Source organism: Tiliqua scincoides, chromosome 5 (genome assembly GCF_035046505.1).
Source record: "Tiliqua scincoides isolate rTilSci1 chromosome 5, rTilSci1.hap2, whole genome shotgun sequence".
Taxonomy (NCBI): Eukaryota; Metazoa; Chordata; class Lepidosauria; order Squamata; family Scincidae; genus Tiliqua; species Tiliqua scincoides.
The window spans coordinates 57,469,837-57,489,782 of NC_089825.1; the positions used below are offsets into that span (position 1 = coordinate 57,469,837).

The 19,946-nt window shown below is 47.8% G+C and overlaps 1 protein-coding gene and 1 pseudogene across 1 annotated transcript in view; both read left to right on the forward strand.

Moving 5' to 3' along the window:
• Window positions 1-11,449: 11,449 nt before the first annotated feature.
• The window catches only part of EEPD1 (endonuclease/exonuclease/phosphatase family domain containing 1), a 62,792-nt gene continuing 54,295 nt past the window's right edge, over window positions 11,450-19,946 (forward strand). The window contains exon 1 of the mRNA XM_066628194.1: window positions 11,450-13,189. Within this exon, the coding sequence (XP_066484291.1) occupies window positions 12,339-13,189 (851 nt within the window). The 5' untranslated portion in view covers window positions 11,450-12,338. The remainder of the gene's footprint in view (window positions 13,190-19,946) is intronic.
• LOC136654953 (5S ribosomal RNA) lies at window positions 16,720-16,839 on the forward strand (annotated as a pseudogene).

The window sequence follows — 19,946 nt, forward strand, 5'->3', positions numbered from 1 at the left end:
TGTGGTATAAACAGTCACTCTGCTGTAGGCTATAGGAGATGCGATTGCCTCATTAACGGCAACTTTATTGTGCTTTTACCACTGTTGTATATGTGGTCTGTTGTTAAACAAACTGTTGTTAAGCGGTGCATGCCTATAATGAGAGAGAGAGAGAGAGAGAGAGAGAGAGAAGTTGCATTCTTGCCCCTCCCCAAAGCAGAAATTGTATAATTTCAACCAAACAAGACCTATACGTAATCTGTGACCTACCAAATTAAATTTTGGGTTTGCTCTTATTTTTTTGTATGGCTGTATCTGAAATTGTTTGCGGTGTTTTTATTGTGAGCTGCTTTGTCTTTTTTTTCTTTTTTAAAAAATGAAACCAGGAGATGAATATAGCAAGCAAATAAGCAAGCAAATAAATAAATGCTGCCCACCACTCCATGTATGGTGGCCTGCTAGGTGCTTGACAAGCCCCTATTTTTACAATCAAGTTGGCAGAAATGCCTGGAGGTTTATTGAGGGCCCAATCCTAAACAACTTTCCAGCCCCGATGCAGCTGCAATGCAACCCCTAAGTAAGGGAACAAATGTTCCATTTCCTGGAGGAGGCCTCCTTGACTGAGCACTGACAGCAGGATACAGTGCACAGCCTATTGGCGTGGCTGCATCCATGCTGGACAATGATAGGACTGGGCCCAAAGTCCCCTGGTAGACCATTGTACACAGTGGATAACAGGCTAGGAAACAAGAATAGTCAAAGGCTGCTTCTATTCTGTGCAGCAGTGAAGAGATATGAAATGATTTTGGAAATGCAACATAGTCTTCTTCTTATCCCCAGAAAAATGGGTTGATAGCCATCGGAGTCAGGGAAGCCAATCTCACAAATGAATGGTTGGAGCGTCTGCCAATGTTGCATCCCATGCAAACTGGAATCACTCCATTGCCTGTCTCTGTGAACCTTCCGCTGGTCTGAGTGGCAGTTGGCATTGTTTCCCAAAAAAATGGGTGTTTCTAGTAATTGTTATGCAACTGTGTCTCACTTTTTGTTTTGCTTGATGCTATTTTGAAATGCATTTCTCTCCAGGCTCAGAGGAGTTCACTGAACTTAAAAAAATAAAAAGGAATTACTTAAATCTGAAGTGGTGCAATGTTTTGCATTTATTAGACATTTCTAAGTAAATTGAAATCTGCCCATATTTCACTTCCATTCAAGCATTTTATTTCAAACATAAACATGATGAAAAAATGGGGAATGTGCTGTGTCCTAATGAGGTATTTGCTACTATGGAGACTAAAGTCCTGAAGGCTGTTCTGTTGATTCTGGCTCATTTTTTAATGCAAATACTTTCTCCAGACAAGACAGATAAGAAACAGATCAGAGTACAGCACAAAGTTAGCAAATGATGACTAGGCAACTCAGGGCTGGCCCAATTGAAGCAGTCACCTCAGGTAGCCGCTTAGAAGAGGATACTCACTTCCATCCGCTTAGTGCAGGGGTCGGCAACCTTAAACACTCAAAGAGCCATTTGGACCCGTTTTCCAGAGGGGAAAAAAAACCTCAGGAGCCACAAAACCCTTTTGACATCTAGAATGAAGATAATACTGCATATATAGTTTTTTTTTACCTTTATGCTCTTATAGGTCCCATTTTTATAATGTAGCCCCCTCTTGTAGCTTTTAGTTAGTTTTGTCATACATTCTTGTCCTGTGTTTTCAGACGCCTGGTCCTCTATGGTGTTTTGCCTGATTCCAAGGCCATTCTCTGCCTGGAGAATTATGCCCACTTTAAGCAAATTAGCTCCCCTTCTTTCCCCCAACAAATGACCCTGGTTCTGCCCTGTAGTCCTGCTGGACCCCACCTCCAGGGTAGCTCACCTGTTCAACCTGCAGAGGTCCTCTCTCCTGCCAGCAGCCTCCCACCACTACAGCAGACCCTTGGTCCTCAGCAGGTCTTGGGCACAGCAGCCACACACCAAACTCCAGTGTCTCTAGCAGTCCATTAGTCACAAAGTCAGTCAGAGTATCCAGGGCAGAGTCCAAAGTCAATAAGCCAAGTCACAGTCCAAGATCAGATTCCAAAGTAAGTCAGTCAGAGTATCTAAGTCAATAAGCCCTGTCAGTCCACCTCTCCTCTGCAACCTGCACTCCTTCTACAACCCACACCCCCTTCCTCAGGTGACCGTTATATCCCTGAGGGCCCTATTGCCTTCAAGTGGCTGCAGCTGTGCAGCACACTCTGCTGGATGCCCAGGCCTTACTCTTAAAGGGGCCACTGCTGACACCACATCTACCTCCTCACCAGATCTTCCAGGATTCCAATACATATGGCAGTTATGACATCTGCTTATCTTACATGGATACTAAAGAACTCCCCTCACCTTCCAGAGGCACCCTGCTGGAAGGAAAAAAAGGACACAGACTCCAGAGGTGGGGAAGAGAAGAAGGGGGGGCAGCCACAGGCCAGCTTCTGCCCTGCCTGCCCTCCCTTACTCAGGTTGCAACCCTCTCCACACTGTCCTGGGAGTAAGCCCCATTGGCTACAATGGGACTTCTGAGCAGACAAGTTGGTTGGAGCTCTCAGGTTGCAGTCCTCTCCACACCTTCCAGGGAGGAAGCCTCACTGACTACTTGTGAGTAGACCTGCATAGGAGGGGGCTGAGGCTGCAGCCCTCCACACCTTCCTGGGAGGAAGCCTCACTGACTACAGCGGGGCTTACTTGTGAGTAGACCTGCACAGGAGGGGGCTGAGGCTACAGCCCTCCACACCTTCCTGGGAGTAGCCCAGGGACTACATTGGGGCTTACTCTTGAACAGACCTGCACAGGCTCCCACTCACCAGTCCTTGTGCTTGGCCTTGAGCAGGCTTCAAGGCTGCCATCCCAGGCACCCTTTCCTGGGAGTAAGCTTCATCTGCTGTAATGGGGCTTACTACTGAGTAGACACACAGGATGTCACCTCTGCTGTGGAGGAAAAGCCTCTCCTTGCACTGAGTGGGGAGCTGCTCAAGGAAAGGCGGGCTGCAAGGGCTTGCAATGGCTGAGGAGGAGGGCAGCTCAGGATTGGCTGGTGATCAGCCAGTGAAGGGCCCTGAGCCATTCCAACAGAAAAAGCCAGGAGCCTGCTGGATGCTGATTGGCTGAGCCTGCTGGAGAGTTGGGGAAGGGAAAAACAGCAAGCTTAAGCCTGCAGAGCAGGCAAAATTGAAAAGGGAAACCAATGCAGAGCAGGTGGGGGTGAAGGGAGAGGAGGGCAGTGAGCTCAGGGGGCTGAGGGAAGCAGCCTGCCTTCCAAACACAGGTGCCTCCTGTTAACCCCTTTGCCACTTTCACCGGGAGGAGCCGCAGCAGACAGCTGAAAGAGCCGCAGGTTGCTGACCCCTGGCTTAGTGGCTTCTACTGTTCCTCTTCCTGGTTTGGAAAAGGAAGAGCGAGATGGAATGGAAGTGTAGAGAAGAAGAGAGTGGTGCTCCCACACTTCCTTTTCTGCTCCATACCCATTTTCTGTTTCAACACTAGGTAAGGGGAAGGATTAGCATTTGGCATGCCACTTCAGATACCAGAAAGTCTTGGGGCAGCCTTGGAGCAACTTAGAGAGCCACTAAGGAAATCCATCACGAGCGATGCAGCTAAATTAACATTGTTTGTGGATGAACAGTTTACATGACATGTGAATGACAGATTAAAACGTACAAGCAATGATGAATCAATGTGTAGTCCTTCTGTCATATCATTTGTATGATGTGCTACAACAGAATGCTTTTGATATGCTCTTAAGACTGATGGTCTGAAAGTCCAGCAATGAAAATATTTGCTCACAGATACGGGGTCAGTTTTTGTTACCCTCAGTCTCGCCTGTCTTGGAAAGGGTTGTCCCCACAGTTCTGGGGCAACCAAAGGGCCTACGACTTTCAAAGGGCCTTTCTTTGGTGAAAGAAGATGGAGTCTGCCAATGTGGCTGCCAAGAAGTACTCTGAGAGTTGTAGCTACCTTTGCCATCCAGGTAAACCTTCTCCAAACCTTGTGGGGGCTTATCTCAGGGACAGCTCTTAGCCACTGTGCTTTGGCAGCCTAGTTTATAATACTATGCGTCAATTACTATTGCTGCTAGTGACACAGTGGTAGGGATGCATTATAGATAAACAAAAATGGGGGATAGTGGAGTGGCTGCCCCACAACACCAAAGGCAAGCAGCTCACATAGACCTGGCACCAGCCCTGGCATTGCCTACACTGCACATCTCCTCCTCTTCCCAGTCCCTGAATTGGAAAAGGCAGAGGGGGCAGAGCAGAAAAGGAATTTTGGAGAAGATGCCCTAGCCCACCACATTCATCTCCTCTCCACTTCCTCTCCCACTCTGGCCCCTCTTCTTTTTCCAGACCAGGAAATGGGAACAGCAAAGGCTGGCACACATCAGATAAGTGGAAATACATTTGGACATGCTGCCTCAGGTGCTGGGAGACACAGCTGGCCCAACCATGATGCTAATGAGCCCATTTGCATTGGGTAGTGGGCTGGGGGCCTGAGTGGAGGGGGGGGGTGAACAGACGCCTGCCACTCCCCCACCATCTGCCACCATGGATGAAGCCAGCCTCCTTACCAGTCCCTGCCTCCATGCAGCCCTTTAAGCAAAACAGGAAATGAAGGGTGTGCTCCCAGCCAGGGCCGGATTAACGTAGTCGCAAAAGTACCATGCTATGAGCCCTGCATTTTTGAGGGCCCCAATGCTCCCAAGCTATCTCTGGTGAAATCAGTACCTGACCACCCTGTTGTTTACGTGTTGAGGGGCTGTATGCTGCATGGTACATAATCATTACGGGCATCATTAATAACATGATACAAATAAATAATTTCATTCAAATTTTACTTTACTGTGGGCACAATCCTACTGTGCCTCAGTGCCAACAGAGCTTGCACTCCAGTGGTGCTGACTGTTGCAAATATGCTGGAAAGTAGGTTGCGACAGTGGAAGAATTCAAAGTGCCAGTGGGAAGGCCTGCCAGTGCCCACAGAAAACCAGTGTGTGCTCGGGCAGGTAAGCTCAGCGTGCGCTGGTGGAGGCATGGGGGAGGGTCAAATGGAGGCAGGGAGGGGTGTGCTGTGGCTGGGGAAGACCCCTTTATAAGGTTTGCTACAGGCCCCACACTAGCTTAATCCAGCCCTGCTCCCAGTCCACCCTGCATTGCCGGCTTTGTGTAAAGAGCCCACATGGATAACTACTTTCCAATCCTCAGAGCTCAGTGATCTGGCTAAGAACATAAGGACAGCCCTGCTGGATCAGGTCAAAAGCCCATCTAGTCCAGTTTCCTGCATCTCACAGTGGTCCACCAAATGCCCCAGGGAGCACACAAGGGACCTGCATCCTGGTGCCCCTCCCCCCCATCTGGCATTCTGACATAGCCCATTTCTAAAATCAGGAGGTTTCACATACACATCATGGCTTGTAACTCATGATGGACTTTTCCTCCAGAAACTTTTCCAATCCCCTTTTAAAGGCATCTAGGCCAGATGTCATCACCACATCCTGTGGCAAGGAGTTCCACAGACCAACTACATGATGAGTAAAGAAATATTTTCTCTCATCTTTCTCGACTGGGAGGCCAGCAGGGAAAGAAGCAGGGTCACTCTTTCCTCTGTGCAGGCTCTTTAAACAAATGAGGAAAAGTATGTCATAGTGAAAATGGAAAAGGTGCAAAAGAGAGTGACTAAAATGATTACTGGACTGGGGCACCTTCCTTATGAGGAAAGGCTATAGTGTTTGGGCCTCTTCAGCCTAGAAAAGAGGCGCCTGAGGGGGGACATGATTGAGACATACAAAATTATGCACGAGAAGGATAGAGTGGATAGAGAGATGCTCTTTACAATCTCGCATAACACCAGAACCAGGGGACAACCACTAAAATTGAGTGTTGGGACAGTTAGGACAGACAAAAGAAAATATTTCTTTACTCAGCATGTAGTTGATCTGTGGAACTCCTTGCCATGGGATGTGGTGATGGCATCTGGCCTAGATGCCTTTTAAAGGGGATTGAACAAGTTTCTGGAGGAAAAAATCCATCACTGGTTACAAGCCATGATTTGTATGTGCAACCTCCTGATTTGAGAAGTGGGTTACTTCAGAATATCAGATGCAAGGGAGGGCACCAGAATGAAGGTCTTCTGTTGTCTTGTGTGCTCCCTGGGGCAGTGTTTCTCAAACTGTGGGTTGGAACCCACTAGGTGGGTCACAAGCCAATTTCAGGTGGGTCCTCACTCATTTCAATATTTTATTTTTATTATATTAGCCTTGATGCTACCATGGTATGTGACTGCATTTGGGGAAATCTGTACTTACGTATCTGTACTTTTAACAGGCTACTATGTATGTGTTTTTAACAAAGATAGTAAATGGGAATTACTCCTGGGTAAGTGTGGGTAGGATTTCAGCCTAGGATTGTTAAAAATTTTCCTGCTTGATGATGTCACTTCTAGTCATGACATCACTTCCGGTGGGTCCTGACAAATTCTCATTCTAAAAAGTGGGTCCCAATGTTAAATGTGTAAGAACCACTGCCCTGGGGCATTTGGTGGGCCACTGTGAGATACAAAAAGCTGGACTAGATGGGCCCATGGCCTGATCCAGTGGAAATGTTCTTATGTTCTTATGAGGAAAAGTAGAGTGTGCTGGGAATGATCCCAGTGTACTTCACATTTCCTCCTTCAATTCTAGAGTCCATATGAAAGAAGCAGCTAGGTAATTGGGGGTGATGGTGCTAGTGGGGGCACAGCAGGGCTGTGGAAGCATAATAGCTTCAGCCAGCCCTGCCAGGAGGACTTGGGCCAGCCCTATTAGTGAGCATGGGATTAGTGCCTTCATTCCAGGAGTCACAATGAAAAGAAATTCAATTATAGAGAGTCAAGTTTTACAGAAACTTGAGTTTTTGCTAGCGAGAGCTATACAATAAAAGCCACTGCAGTCTTTAACACAGCTTGGGAACCTAAATGGCTATGGAAAGTCTGAACCACTTGAGTGAGCACCTTCTGCTACAAGATGATAGACTAATACAGCTGTGCAGAAAGCATTTACTTCTGGGGAATGAGCTTGCTGCATTTCTTTTGTCAGCTGTTCAAACTTGGGAATGAAACAGTCTTGCTGAGGTCACAACAGCAGACGCAATGCAGTGTGTGCTGCAGGTGGCTGGAGCAGTGGGGATCCATCTAGAGACCGCAGGTTTAACTGGACTAGAAGGCCTTGCACCTTCTCCACAGGTGGTCCTGTTTTCCAGAGCTTCTTGGCTGAGTGCTGCAACCCACAATCAGGCACACAGAAAATGGGACCTTCTCCCAGGTCACCCGCTCCTGCCCCATACAGACCCAGCACTTGCCATAGAATGTCTGTTGTGTGATCTGCAGGCTTATGCTGAACTCCCATCAGCCATGCAAGCTCAAGCCAAAACACTCAGAAGGTCTAGACTATATATATTAGAAGTGCAGAGAAATAAGATATGCCCTTGTGACTCCTGCAGTGCCACCCCAGTCTCGAGGAGGCCTGAAGGCCCTGGTTACACTGGTCAACTTGGGGCAGAAATGAGAGGTGGCAAGATAAAATGACACAATGAACATCACATCTGACCACCTGTGCTTTCCCAAATCCTACTCCTAAGGAGCCATTTATAGTTCTATGGATAGAAGGGACCTCCTGAAGGTAAGAACCCGCAAGATTCAAACCAATAACCATGAAGGGTGTAGTGTTATATCTTGACTAAATGACCATGTATAGAGTGCTGCCCAAGAACTTCTGGCTGCTTGGGTGTCAAGTGTTACCCTCCCTTACCGGTGATGTGCCAGCCTCTCCTCTCACCACTTCCTGGACTGGGAAAGGAATTTTGTTATGCAGACTGCTTTTGGAACTTTTAAATCTGTTAAATATTCTTATTCTTAATAATAATGATAATAATAATGGGACAAAGCAGAAGAGGGAGTGTAGAGAAGAGAAACTCTAGCCCACTACTCTCCTTTCCACCACATTTTTTCTTCTGCTAAGTTCCCCTCTTCATCTTCCAATCCAGGAAGTGGGGGAAGGAGGAGCAGTGAGGGTGAGTGGGTTGACGAAAGGGGCATCCCCTCAATCTGCCAGCTGAAACAACCACCTCAGTTGATCTCATGAATGGGCCAGCCCTGCATATATCTTCCTACAATATTTCCTTGGATATCCCATGGCTATGCTTAGATTGCAGTCACATCCTTTCTTCTATGTACTGTATTTTTATTCTGCTCACTGCATAATACATTGGACATCCTGGATCAGGACATCAGGTCTTGATGATGTTATTTGAGTCTGGAGACCAAAGAGCTGCCTTATGCAATCCTGAGAATCAAGTCACTGGAACACATACTAATTTTCAAGCTCTGGTTTTAATACTCCAGAACATTGATGTGTCCCAACAGACCAGTTCAAAGGCTGCTGTTCAAATGCCAGAATCCTACAAAAGACAAACCAATGACTAAGTACCACTCCATGTGCAAGCAATCTCCAATGCAGTGATACCGCTTCAAAATCACATTAATTAGCCTTGCGCCTTCTCCACACTTTGAAAATGCAGCCCATTACATAATAAATGTTAAGTATTATAACTCATTCTTCTACTCCATATTTTTTTCCTTCTGTGCTACAACTTCTGCCAAGTTTTGTTGTTGTTTGTTTTGGCAAAGACCTGCTAAGAAAATGTGTAACAAAATTGACTTTGGGTATTCATCTTTGGGTATCCAAAGAAGGGAGATAAGCACCAAAGGCCAAGTACACATTCAACAAGCAAGAAGCCCAAATTAATTTGTTAAGTGGGGAGGGTAAAGAGGGAGTCAGCTGCAGCATCACCTCTTGTTTGCAATGTGTCAGGAGTCACATGGAACTATTACATCCATTCCAAAAAACCTAATCCTGAGATGACTTCATCGCACCCAACAGTTATCTGAACACTGATAATGATCTATTTATCACACCTGTATTCTGCTCTTTCTGCAGCACACATGGGGTTATTTCATTTCATCCTTCCTTCAACCTCATGCTGTATGTTGGGTGGGCTGAGAGCTGAGCAGGGATTTGAACCTAGGCATGAAAACAGATCAGTGGGGCTGAACTGGAAACATCCGCATTGTATTGAATCCCAGCATACCAACTAGAATTCAGGTCCTCAGGAGACTTGGTTGGCCCCAATACTACCCACTTTCAAACCAGCAATGAAACCTCTTTTCTTCCACTGGGCCTTAGGTTGAATTTTCTCTCTCACTGTCCTGTTGCCTTTTTACCTGTGCTCACTATTTTTCTGTCTTTAAATTGTAGTTTGCTTAATTTGGATGGTGTAGTGCTTCTGGAGTTGGACTCAGACCTGGAAGATCCAGGTTCAAATCCTGTTATCCATGAAGCTTCCCGGCAGGCCAATTCTAAAGGTGGTTACTGCTGCAGCCTGTGGCTCCACAGCAGCCACCGGATGTCCCCTTGGAGGAACTGGACTTCCCCGGGAAAGCCCCAAGCCCTGCAATGGGGTGTCTCAAGTCTGCGCTGTTTATTTTGCTGATAGCCAGACCCCAGGTCTTCCAGCCTGACATGGAGTTCAGGATTTGGCAGAGCAGCGACTCCTCCCACCCTGGTTCCTTCTCCCACCCTCCCCTTCCCCCACCCAAAACACCCCCAGCCCACTCCCGAAACCCTCACTGCCACCCACAGTTCTTACCTTGCTCCGGGCAGCATTCGGCTGGCACTAACTGGTGCTGGGTCAGCATGGCACTGACTCAGTGCAGGGTGTTACAGGTGTGCCTTGTGGCATGTCTGCAATACCCAGCGCTGGCGCTCAGCTCGTACATCTGACACTGAAGAGCTGCTGATTGCGCTCTAAGTGACCTTGGGCCAGTCACACTCTCTCAGACTTACCTACCTCACAGGGATGTTGTAAGGACAAATGTAGGGAAGGAACCATGTGCACTGCTGAGCTCCTTGGAGGTCGGCTGGCATAAAAATATGTTATTAATTGATTTTCATTGTCTTGAGTTGCTGTGCGTAGGGCCTCCAATAGGAATTCTATCAGGGGGTACAAAGTTTCTTTGGGGCCCCTTCCCAAAGAGGAAGGGGGTGAAATAGAGTGGGGGGGGCAATGGGGGCACCAGTTCTGCAGCAGCTGTAGCCCCACAGCTGTGTCCCTGAGCTCCCACCCACTCCTTCATTATAAGCAGATCCACAAGACAAAGAGCTCCTGGAGCAGGCTAGCTTCCTCCCAGATGTGACACTGTTAAGGAATGTAATGTATGCATTCCTGGGACTGGTGCATGTGGCTTCTGGCAGTAGTTGCTGCCATGTGCCATGTGCAGCCCATGTGGGCAGTAAGTCTGAGATTGGAAAATGTAAGATCCCAGGAAATTTCTGGGCCCCCTTCTTTGGCTCCTGGGCCCCCTTTCTGACCCTGGGCCAAGGTACAAATTACACCTTTTACCCCCCCCCCCCAGGCCCTGGCTGTGCGCTGCTGCTTGGGTGAGATGGACAGGCAAGGTATGGTTGTTGGCATCCTTCAGTCTCGGAAGACTATGGTGTCACGCTCTGAATGGTGGTTCTGGAACAGAGTGTCCTCTCCAGTGCGCGAAGCCTGGGTAAAGTAGGTATGGAGGATAGGCTGATACCCATGCAGCAAATGCCCCCTCTCCACGTCGCTGAAATGGTCCAATGGAAAGGCAGAGGCCAATACGGTTGGTTCCAGCGGCGTCGCAGGAGCTGCCAGAACGTGACTATGTTCAGTCGTGAACTGCCTCAGGGACTCCGGCTCCGGATTTTGCCTCGAGGTTGACTCCTGAAGCCTTTTCCATAACTGGATGTAGCCACAAGGCAGTGGAGGTTTGGGATCAGAGTTTTCCTTCTCTCAGGTGAGCTGCCTTCCCAGGCTGACGAGTCCCATCTACCTCTTAGGAGAAGTACAGCCAAACTGAGGGCCTATTCTTATCCCCAGCCCCCAGAGGTTACAGGCAAGGTATACATATTTCAGATACATAAAGAAATAAGGCTGAAGTCCTAACCACAATTTCCTGATTAAGCCCCATTGAACAAAATAGGACTTACTTCTGAGTAGACCTGCTTAGGATTGTGCCCCAAGTTTTTTTTGGGGGGGGGCACATTCCCTTCGCTGTCCTGAGAGGAGACCTTCTGCAAGGTGGACTATCCATCTGAAACAACAACAGACTAGCCAAGCAAGGGAAAGGGCTGTGCAGACCCCTCTCACTCCTGGGCTGAAAGGATCTGTGCACCAAGCGCAGGGCTGGTTGCACAGTGTGCAGAGCCAGCACGGTGGGCTGGGAGGCGAAGGGAGCGATGGTCCCAGGAGGCCTGGATGGGGACAGGGGAAGGGGACCTCCCGCAGCACCAGGCGAGGGCGCGTTGCAGAAGTGCCCTGCGCTCCGCGCGCCCCAGCGGCAGGCAGAGCAGCCGCAGCCCCGCCTCCGGGAGGGCGGGGCGGCGGCGGCCGCCGCGGCATCTCCACACTCGGGCTGAGAGATCACAAGTCCGGCACCGCGGCCGAGCGAGCAGAGTCGGGCGCTGCCGCCGTAGACAGGTTGCAGGGGGCTGAGCTCGCCAGTGCGGCGGGGATCCCGGCGGAGCGAGAGCGCGGCGGCCGCCAAGCCCGGGCAGCGGGCGCACGTCCGAGGCGGGCAGCCGGAGCTGTGGGTGGTGGCCGAGCGAGCAGGAAGGAAAGGGGCGCGCGTGGGGGGGGGACCAGCAGCGGCCAGCGAAGGACCCGCGCCGCCCTCCCGAGGCTCGGATGCAGCCCCGGAGAGATGCTCCAGTGACGACAGCTGGCGATCAGCCACGCACCGGGCCGCTCACTCCGGGGCGTCCTCCCTGCAGTGTGGGACGCTTTCCCACCCTGGCTGGAAGGTGGGCGGCGGGAAGTGCCTTTTGCCTGTGAGAAAGAGGGGGCTTGTTAACCGGCAGGTTGGGGGGCTGCCCCCTCTTGCCTCCTATTGGGTTGCATGCATGCCCCTGTGTGACGGACGCTGTGTGTGTGCGAGAGAAGCATATTTTTAACTTTCTCCTCCACTTGGCTGCTGAAGTGCCACCAGAAGCCAGCACAGATCGCAGCTGTTGCCAAGTTGGAGTTCCAGCCCGCTGTTTCCAGCCCCGCCCTCCCATGATGAAAGATTTTGCTGTCAGCTCTTCAAAGCGGTGCTTCACGGTTTGCTCCTGTTCCTCCGAAGCAGCCCACAGAGTCGCCCGCTCAACTTGAAGAGAACCTTCGGCGCACCAAGTGCCACTATCTGTGAAGCAACAGCTGGCCTGTCGGGGCCACCAAGCTCACCAAAGTGGTGCTGGGTGGTTGTGCCTCTTTAAAGACCCAGACAAGCCATGGGGGGGAACCTTGGCTGTCACCGCTCGATTCCCAGAGACCCCTCGGACCTCTGCCACAGTCGCAAGTTCAGCGCAGCCTGTAACTTCAGCAACATCCTGGTGAATCAAGAGAGGCTGAACATCAACATGGCCACAGAGGAGGAGCTCATGACTCTCCCCGGGGTCACCAGAATGGTGGCCCAGAACATTGTGGAGTATCGGGAGTATATCGGTGGCTTCAAGAAAGTGGAGGACTTGGCCTTGGTCAGTGGCGTGGGTGCGGCCAAACTCGAGCAGGTGAAGTTTGAGATCTGCGTGAGCAGCAAAGGCAACTCGGCCCAACACTCGCCCAGCTCCCTTCGGAAGGACCAGAATCTTGACCACCTGTCTGCTGCTAAAATCAACATCAACACCGCCACGCCTGCTCAGCTTATGAGCATCCGGGGCATCACGGAGAAGATCGCCCACAGCATTGTTGAGTACCGAAAAGAACATGGACCATTCAAAAGCATCGAGGACCTGGTCAAGATGGACTGCATCAACTCTTCCTTTTTGGACAGGATCCGACATCAGATCTTTGCCGAGAGGTCGAGACCCCCTTCCACAAATACCAACGGTGGCCTCAACTTTACCGTCAAGCCTCACCCGAGTCCCACCTCGCTAAGCCTCCAGAGTGAGGACTTGGATTTTCCACCTGGAGGGCCAACTCAGATTATCTCCACCCGTCCCACTGTGGAAATGTTTGGTGGGATGAGAGATGGGAAGCCTGTGCTGAGGGTGGCCACTTGGAACCTGCAGACCTGTTCGGTTGAAAAAGCCAACAATCCTGGTGTGCGAGAGGTCGTGTGCATGACACTATTGGAGAACAGGTAGGGGGGGCTTCTGGCATCATGCCTACTCATAGCTGCTTTTAACATGGTTGCCTACTTCAGGCTCCTGCACATCCATTAGCACTTAGATGTTAAATTGGTATTGGCACATAGTTAATGCTTCCCATTGCTTTGTGATGGCTTTGGTTTTAAGCAAACAAAATGTAATGGAACAAACCAAACCAAACTGTTCCCTGTTTGTCCACAAGTCCATTGATAAACCTCTTGATCTATAAACAGCTTTATCTATTGACCCATCATAATTTCCGGATGGGCTTTGTGCAGAATATGCGCCATGCTGCAACTGCAACCCAGGTTTGTATTCTTGAAACCTTGTGGAGGTATGTGAGGTTTTGTTCAGAAACTCTGGCCTATATCCCACAAACGCCAACCTTGAACATCATAAGAAAGTAGCAATATCTGTTTTTGTAGAACATTGTTCTTAATTTCAGGATACCTATTGACAGTCTTGGTTATCCCAGGCAACAACTGTGGTTGTAGCAGGAAGAAGGAACCTGCCTAACTCAATATGATTGTATTTGGTAGTTATGACAAGTGGGATCACTGTTTCCAGTGGATCTGTTTTGTGCTCACACTGCGATCTTTTCTTTTTCTTCTCTGTCCAGCATAGCATGCTCCACTCTTCCTTTGAACCCCCATCTCTCCTCTATTGATTTAAACCTGAAGATGAAGCTGAAACTTTTTAAAGTTTATTTTCTGTTTCTGCCAATGGTTGAGCACTCCCCCTCCAAACAAGCCTAATTTATTTCAGTACTTCACTTGCACTAGCAGGGGAAATGTTTAACAAAATTACAGAGACACAAAATTATTGCTACCTATTTTCAGCAACATGTGCTACAGAAGTGGGCCTGGCTGAGACACACACACCTATAGAGGTGGGAGAAGGAGAGTTCTGTACCATTTGTGCGCATGCCCTCCAAAACTGGATCACCTCTCACACACCCCACTTTCTGTACAATCAGGGCAGATCCAGATTCAAACAGCCATCTGCCCCCTTTGCATAGAGCTTGAACCTGTGTTTTGAGTGCTTTTGGACTTGTCTCCAAAGCAGCTCCTTACCTCTTGTTATATCTAAAGGCTGAGGCCGCTAAATGTAGAGGCTGCTAGAAAGCACTCACCGTTACAGATATTCATGCAGTGTACCCCATCTTTAAAAGGACCTTAACCTGTGCATTGACCCATACATGCACGCCAGCATTCTGTGGCTACATTGCCCTCCTACTGGTTACTGCATCATCTAGCCATTTGCTGCTAACAAGTTAGTACCCACAGGTGAATGTCTTTTGAAGGCAGCAATCATGTTTAAATCAGCCCTAAGCCTGATGCACCAAGGTGAGAGGCCTCTCTGCACTGATGTTGCTGTAGTATTTCAATGCTTGTGGCAATACACCAAACTGTGCATTTCAGAACAGCTTCAGGGCAAGGCCTTGTTTGTCCCGTTAAAGTTTTTACTGGTCATTAGTAGCACCTTGAAGTGGTTTAACTTGTTGATGAGCAAAAAACACTGCCTTGATCTCAAAATTGGTCATTTCATTCAATGAAAGCACTTTTGTGCCCGAGGATGGATACGTTTCCATGGTAAACATGGTTTGAAAACAGTGCTGTGCTCATCCAAAGTCCAACCAGAAGTGACTTTATCCTTCTTGATACGGAAGGAATGCTGCTTCTCTCTTTCCAGCCCCTTGTGGAAGTCAGTTTATCTCTCCTACTCTTAGAAACCAGCTGTTTTGCAACTAGATGTCATAAAAGTGTACTCTTGTTGCTGGGACTGCTGTCCCTGGTTTTACCAGAAAAAGTAAGTATGGAAACTTACTAATAGGATGTTAGGTTGAAGTGCTTTCAAATCTAGTTCTTTAATCATGTTATGAACAAAACCCTGTAATTTTTTTTACCTGCATTGCAACATGACCTTGAGTCATGCCTATGGTTCACGCATCCACGATACAGAGATTAAACTCTGCACTCAGTAGGCCAGAGCCACACTGCAGCCCATTTTGTTCCTTTCACCCACGCATGCAGTGCCAGAGTAATAAACTTCTCTGGGTTGGATTTCAAGAATACAATGAGCATGCTTTGCTTTCTGTACTGATTGTTCTGTGATGCTTTTCGCTTACAGCCTGGACTCTATGATGCAAGATCCCAGCACTCTCAGTACAGAAAGTGAAGGTCTATACCATATAACTTGCGCAAAGGGCTGGCAAGGCAGAGTGATGACTGCAGTATGAGGGGAAACATCTGGAGAAATGAAGGGTTCTATGAGTCTTATGGAACAATACTTGTAAAAACTCCATTGAAAAATGGGGTTTTTGACGAGCCTGCCTGTGTAAACCTGCTTGAATCAATGAGAAAGGCAGTACATAAATACTGTAATAAATCATAGTGATCCAGATGGTACAAGCATCATGCGTTTTTGCAGGAGGCATAGTCAATGTTGAAAATTTGCAGGGCAACAGGTATCCATGGTTGGACTTGCAAGCGAGGCAGGAATGACTGAGATGCAGGATTCTGACCCACTGATGTTGTTGGAATTGTGGATGGTCTCCAGGTCTTATAGAGATCTACACTTTCAAAGATTTAAATTATTCTGTGATTCCAAGCATAAAGACATATTGGCCAGGGTCACCTCTTGTCTATCATGCTTAAAATGACAATAAGCTGGTTTAAACCTAAACTTAATTAAGCTCATGACCTGGAAATACTCTTTGCTGTTATAGACTAACATAATGATTCTGTGCATAATTTATTGGGAGTGAGTCTCAATGCAGCATGACAGTTTTGAATACGCCATTCTGCTGATATATCCTATGATGTACCACTTCGAAGCACTGCTGGAGAAAATTGCATATTTGCTTCACTTCATCAGATTCCCGGCATCTAGAAAGCTAGCAAATTAGGGAGAAGCCTTTGTCCCTAACACACTAGCTTTCTATGAAGAACGATGTTTGCCATGGGTAACTATACAGACTTGTTTTCCCTCACCTGCAATTCCAATTGGTACAGTCCAGGAAGACAGGGTTGAGAGCTCAGTATTTGCCTTTCCATTTAAGTTAGGACACTGGCTTGTATAAAATTGACCTAGAAGACATTGCTCCCCAGTCTCTGGTCATTTATTTAACAGGAAATATTTGTTCTAAGCTCCAGACATTGTACTTTGGGAAAACAACCAAGTATACAGTTCCTTATTCCTCATGGCTATTAGACAGCGTGGTTTACTTTGTTACTGGAGCTGCTCCTCTGCCTTTCATGACTTTTGAATGTGTGGCAATTTCAGTGGACGCATGTATTTATTAAAATAGCGGTCAGGTAATGGGAGAGCTTTCACCAGCTTAATGTATGCATGTCTGATTGCAGTAACAGGCACAGAAGTGTGGGTAGCCAAAAGTTGGCAACTCTCCCATGTAGATAATAGGTGATAATAATCTTTAGAAAATCTAGAATCACTGGTGAGAATGACAACACTTTAGAGTGGGTTTCCTGATCCCAATCCAACTATATCAGTGTGAGGTTCAGTCAAGGGTGGATATTACCCTGCACATGCCTGATCTTGTCTGATCTCAGAAGCTAAGCAGAGTCAGGCCTGGCTAGTACTTGGATGGGAGACCACCTGGGAATACTGGGTGCTGTAGGCTTATACCATAGTCTTTCGAGACTGAAGGTTGCCAACCAACCAACCAACCAACCAGGAGAGTGGGCCAGTTCTGGTTGTCACTTTTTCAGGGAGCTGTAAGCATGCATATAATTGCAGCCTTGGTCCCAAACTTCATGCTGCACCCTCACTCAAGGTTCCCTCAGGAGCTGGAGTTGGAGGGAAAGACCAGAGCTTGTTTGAACATCCACTGCCCAGACAAGGGCCCTTCCTCTCCAGCTCAGAGCTGCAAAGTGGGGCAGAGATTATCTCCATAACTGTGCAGGCACAATGCTTACCCTCACCCTAGTTCTGGGGCTCCTCTTGTCATGCTCCTCAGAGGGTGATGGGATACTCACCCTTGCAAGGGTTGTGAGTGGAATTCTGGAGCCCTGCACTTGTGCCCCTCCAAATCCCCTTGCAATCAGTGGTGATGTTTAAACAATAGGACATACGGTATTTAAAGTTAATTTGTTTTGGGTTTTTCTTTTAATTTTTGTGAGGGGGGCTTATTGTGAAGCACCTCTTGCTAATGTATATGTGATTAGGTTCAGGAGGCAAACTTCCCCTTCAGACAGTTGCCTTGTTGTCAGTAGACTGACCAGAAGATGAATTAGTTTCAAACCTGGACCTCCTTGGACTGGGTGTCTGTGGAGGAGCATTGAAGACACGGTGGTTGAAATGTTGCTGCCCTGCTGTGATCTGGAATGAGCAATCCATGGCTGCAGAGCACCCCCCCCACCAGCCACCCTTCATGTTGCAAGGGTTGCAGTAGGAAATGGTTGACTTGATAACCAGTTTAGGAAGCGAGTCCTCTCCGTTTCTCAACTCAGTCAGCACAGAGACTCCCGAAGGGGTTTGGTGGACTTTGTTATTTGTAGCTGTTTCTTTAACCCAGTAATGGTCTTTGTTCCATCAATCAAGTGAACGCTTTGTAGAAAGCTCCCTCTATCCCTGTGAATGAAGATGCTGGCTTCTCTCAGGCCATACACAGTGATTTTCTTTTTTGCTTTTCCCAAATGAATCATTTGCATCTATTTAAAGTTGTGGCTGGCTCGCTTTGCTTCATTATTTTTGTAACTGCAATTGCAGTGCAGTATTTATCACTTAGTGAGTGTTGATGTTCTTGAGGCTGCAGCCCTCCAGGCTACTTTTGCTATTAACCTGTAGTAAACCTTTGAACCTCTGGCCCTTAATTTGGTATCTTTTTTCCTCTTCTGCAGATTAGAAGAATGCGGATGTTTGTTTCCACTGAGCCACAGATGTTGTCTCCCTGATTGCTCTGCAGCTCTGTCCCTTATTCAGAGAGCATGGTGAACACCTTTACTGCATTTGCAGTAAAGAGAGGCAGCCCTTCTGTCCTGTCTGCTCGGTAGTTCTGGAATTGACACAAGCTTGATCAAAAAGAAATGGGGAATAATTTGGTTAGTGAATGAGAAATGCTCCCATAATCATGGAGTGGGTTATGATATGGTAATTGGATTCAAAAAAGGATTGGGTGTATATGGCTGCAATCCTATCCACCTTTTTTGGGGAGTAAGCCCTATTGAGCAAGGGAGTCGCCTCATCCAGTACTCCTAGCCCTGGCTATTATTCATATTGTGCAGGCCCAAACCTCAAAACAAAATGGCAGTGGAAGCATTACTGTGGCCCACCTGAATTTGGGTTGCAACTTGAGTTGAAGACCTGTTTTGGAGCAAATCTCTAATTTAAACTAACATGAAAAGGCTTTGATCATTTTTATTTCCCCAAAGAATCATGGAACCTATATATTGGGAAGGCAGCATGGTATAGTGGTTAGTGTGTGGGACTAGGACAGGCAGACTGTACACATTAAGAACACATGCATATAACTGCTTATTTTTGCTTGGCTCTGTTTCAGCTCACTGGGGAAAGGAATACATTTCCCCACTAGAAAGTCAGCAGCTAACCCTCTAAATCAGGGGTGTCCAAAGTTTTTGGCAGGAGGGCCACATCATCTCTCTGACACCGTGTCGGGGGCCGAATTAATTTACATTTCAAATTTGAATAAATTTACATAAATGAATATATTAAAGATGAACTTATATGAATGAATGAAGGTCTTGCAATAGCTCAAGGCCTATAAAAGGCCTTGCATAAAGCAAGGCTGGTTTTTCCTTTGCTGCTGCTGCTGCTGCATCACAGATGTAAAACAACAAGCAGCGGAGGGAGCCCTCATCCCACAGCTCACTCGAGAGGCCAAACAGTTGCCCTCACGCTGAGAGCAGTTGCGTCGGGCCTGTGTGGGCTCCAACAAATCTCCAGAGGACCAGAGGCTCATTGGAGACTAGGGGCTCCCTGAGGGCCACATAGAGAGGCCTTGAGGGCTGCAAGTGGCCCCAGGGCCAGGGTTTTGGCACCCCTGCTCTAAATGCTGGTAACTAACTGAGGGCCCAATCCTATCCAATTTTCCAGCACCCGTGTAGCCACAATGCAGCCCCAAGATAAGGGAACAAATGTTCCCATACCTTAAGGGGACCTCTGTGACTGCTGCCCCATGACAAGATGCAATGCATGCCCCATTGGCACAGCAGCTCTGGCACTGGAAAATTGGACAGGATTGGGCTCTGAATTGAAGTCTGCATATGGATAACTGCATCTGTTCATATTCATTCTTTGTTACTCATGTTCCTCCCTATTTTTAGCCCTGTTCTTCTCCTCCCCCGTCCACTGAAATTTAAATTGTAAACTCCTCAGGGCAGGGACCTGTCTTCTGCCTACAATCTGTAAAGTGCCCATACACAGGTAGCAACATTTAAGAGTTGTCATGAGGCAAAGAAGACACGAGTTTGTGAAGCACTTTGCAAAAGAGCCCCTGAAAAGGACTTTAAAAATAATTACTCAAAGTTCAGAAGCATCCCAAAAAATTAATTGGGTGTTCCACACAACAATTTTCCCATAATGAGATGTCAGGGCTCAGCAGCAGTCTGTGTCTGGAACCCAGAATTCGTAAATGAATTTATCACACATCAGGCAACCATGTGCCTGGCAAAACTTAAAAATCTCAGCATGCCCAGAAAATGCTGCAGTCACAAAAATTAATTTGTGTGGAAACAAAAAATCCAAAGCTGACATTTTAGGATTGCAACT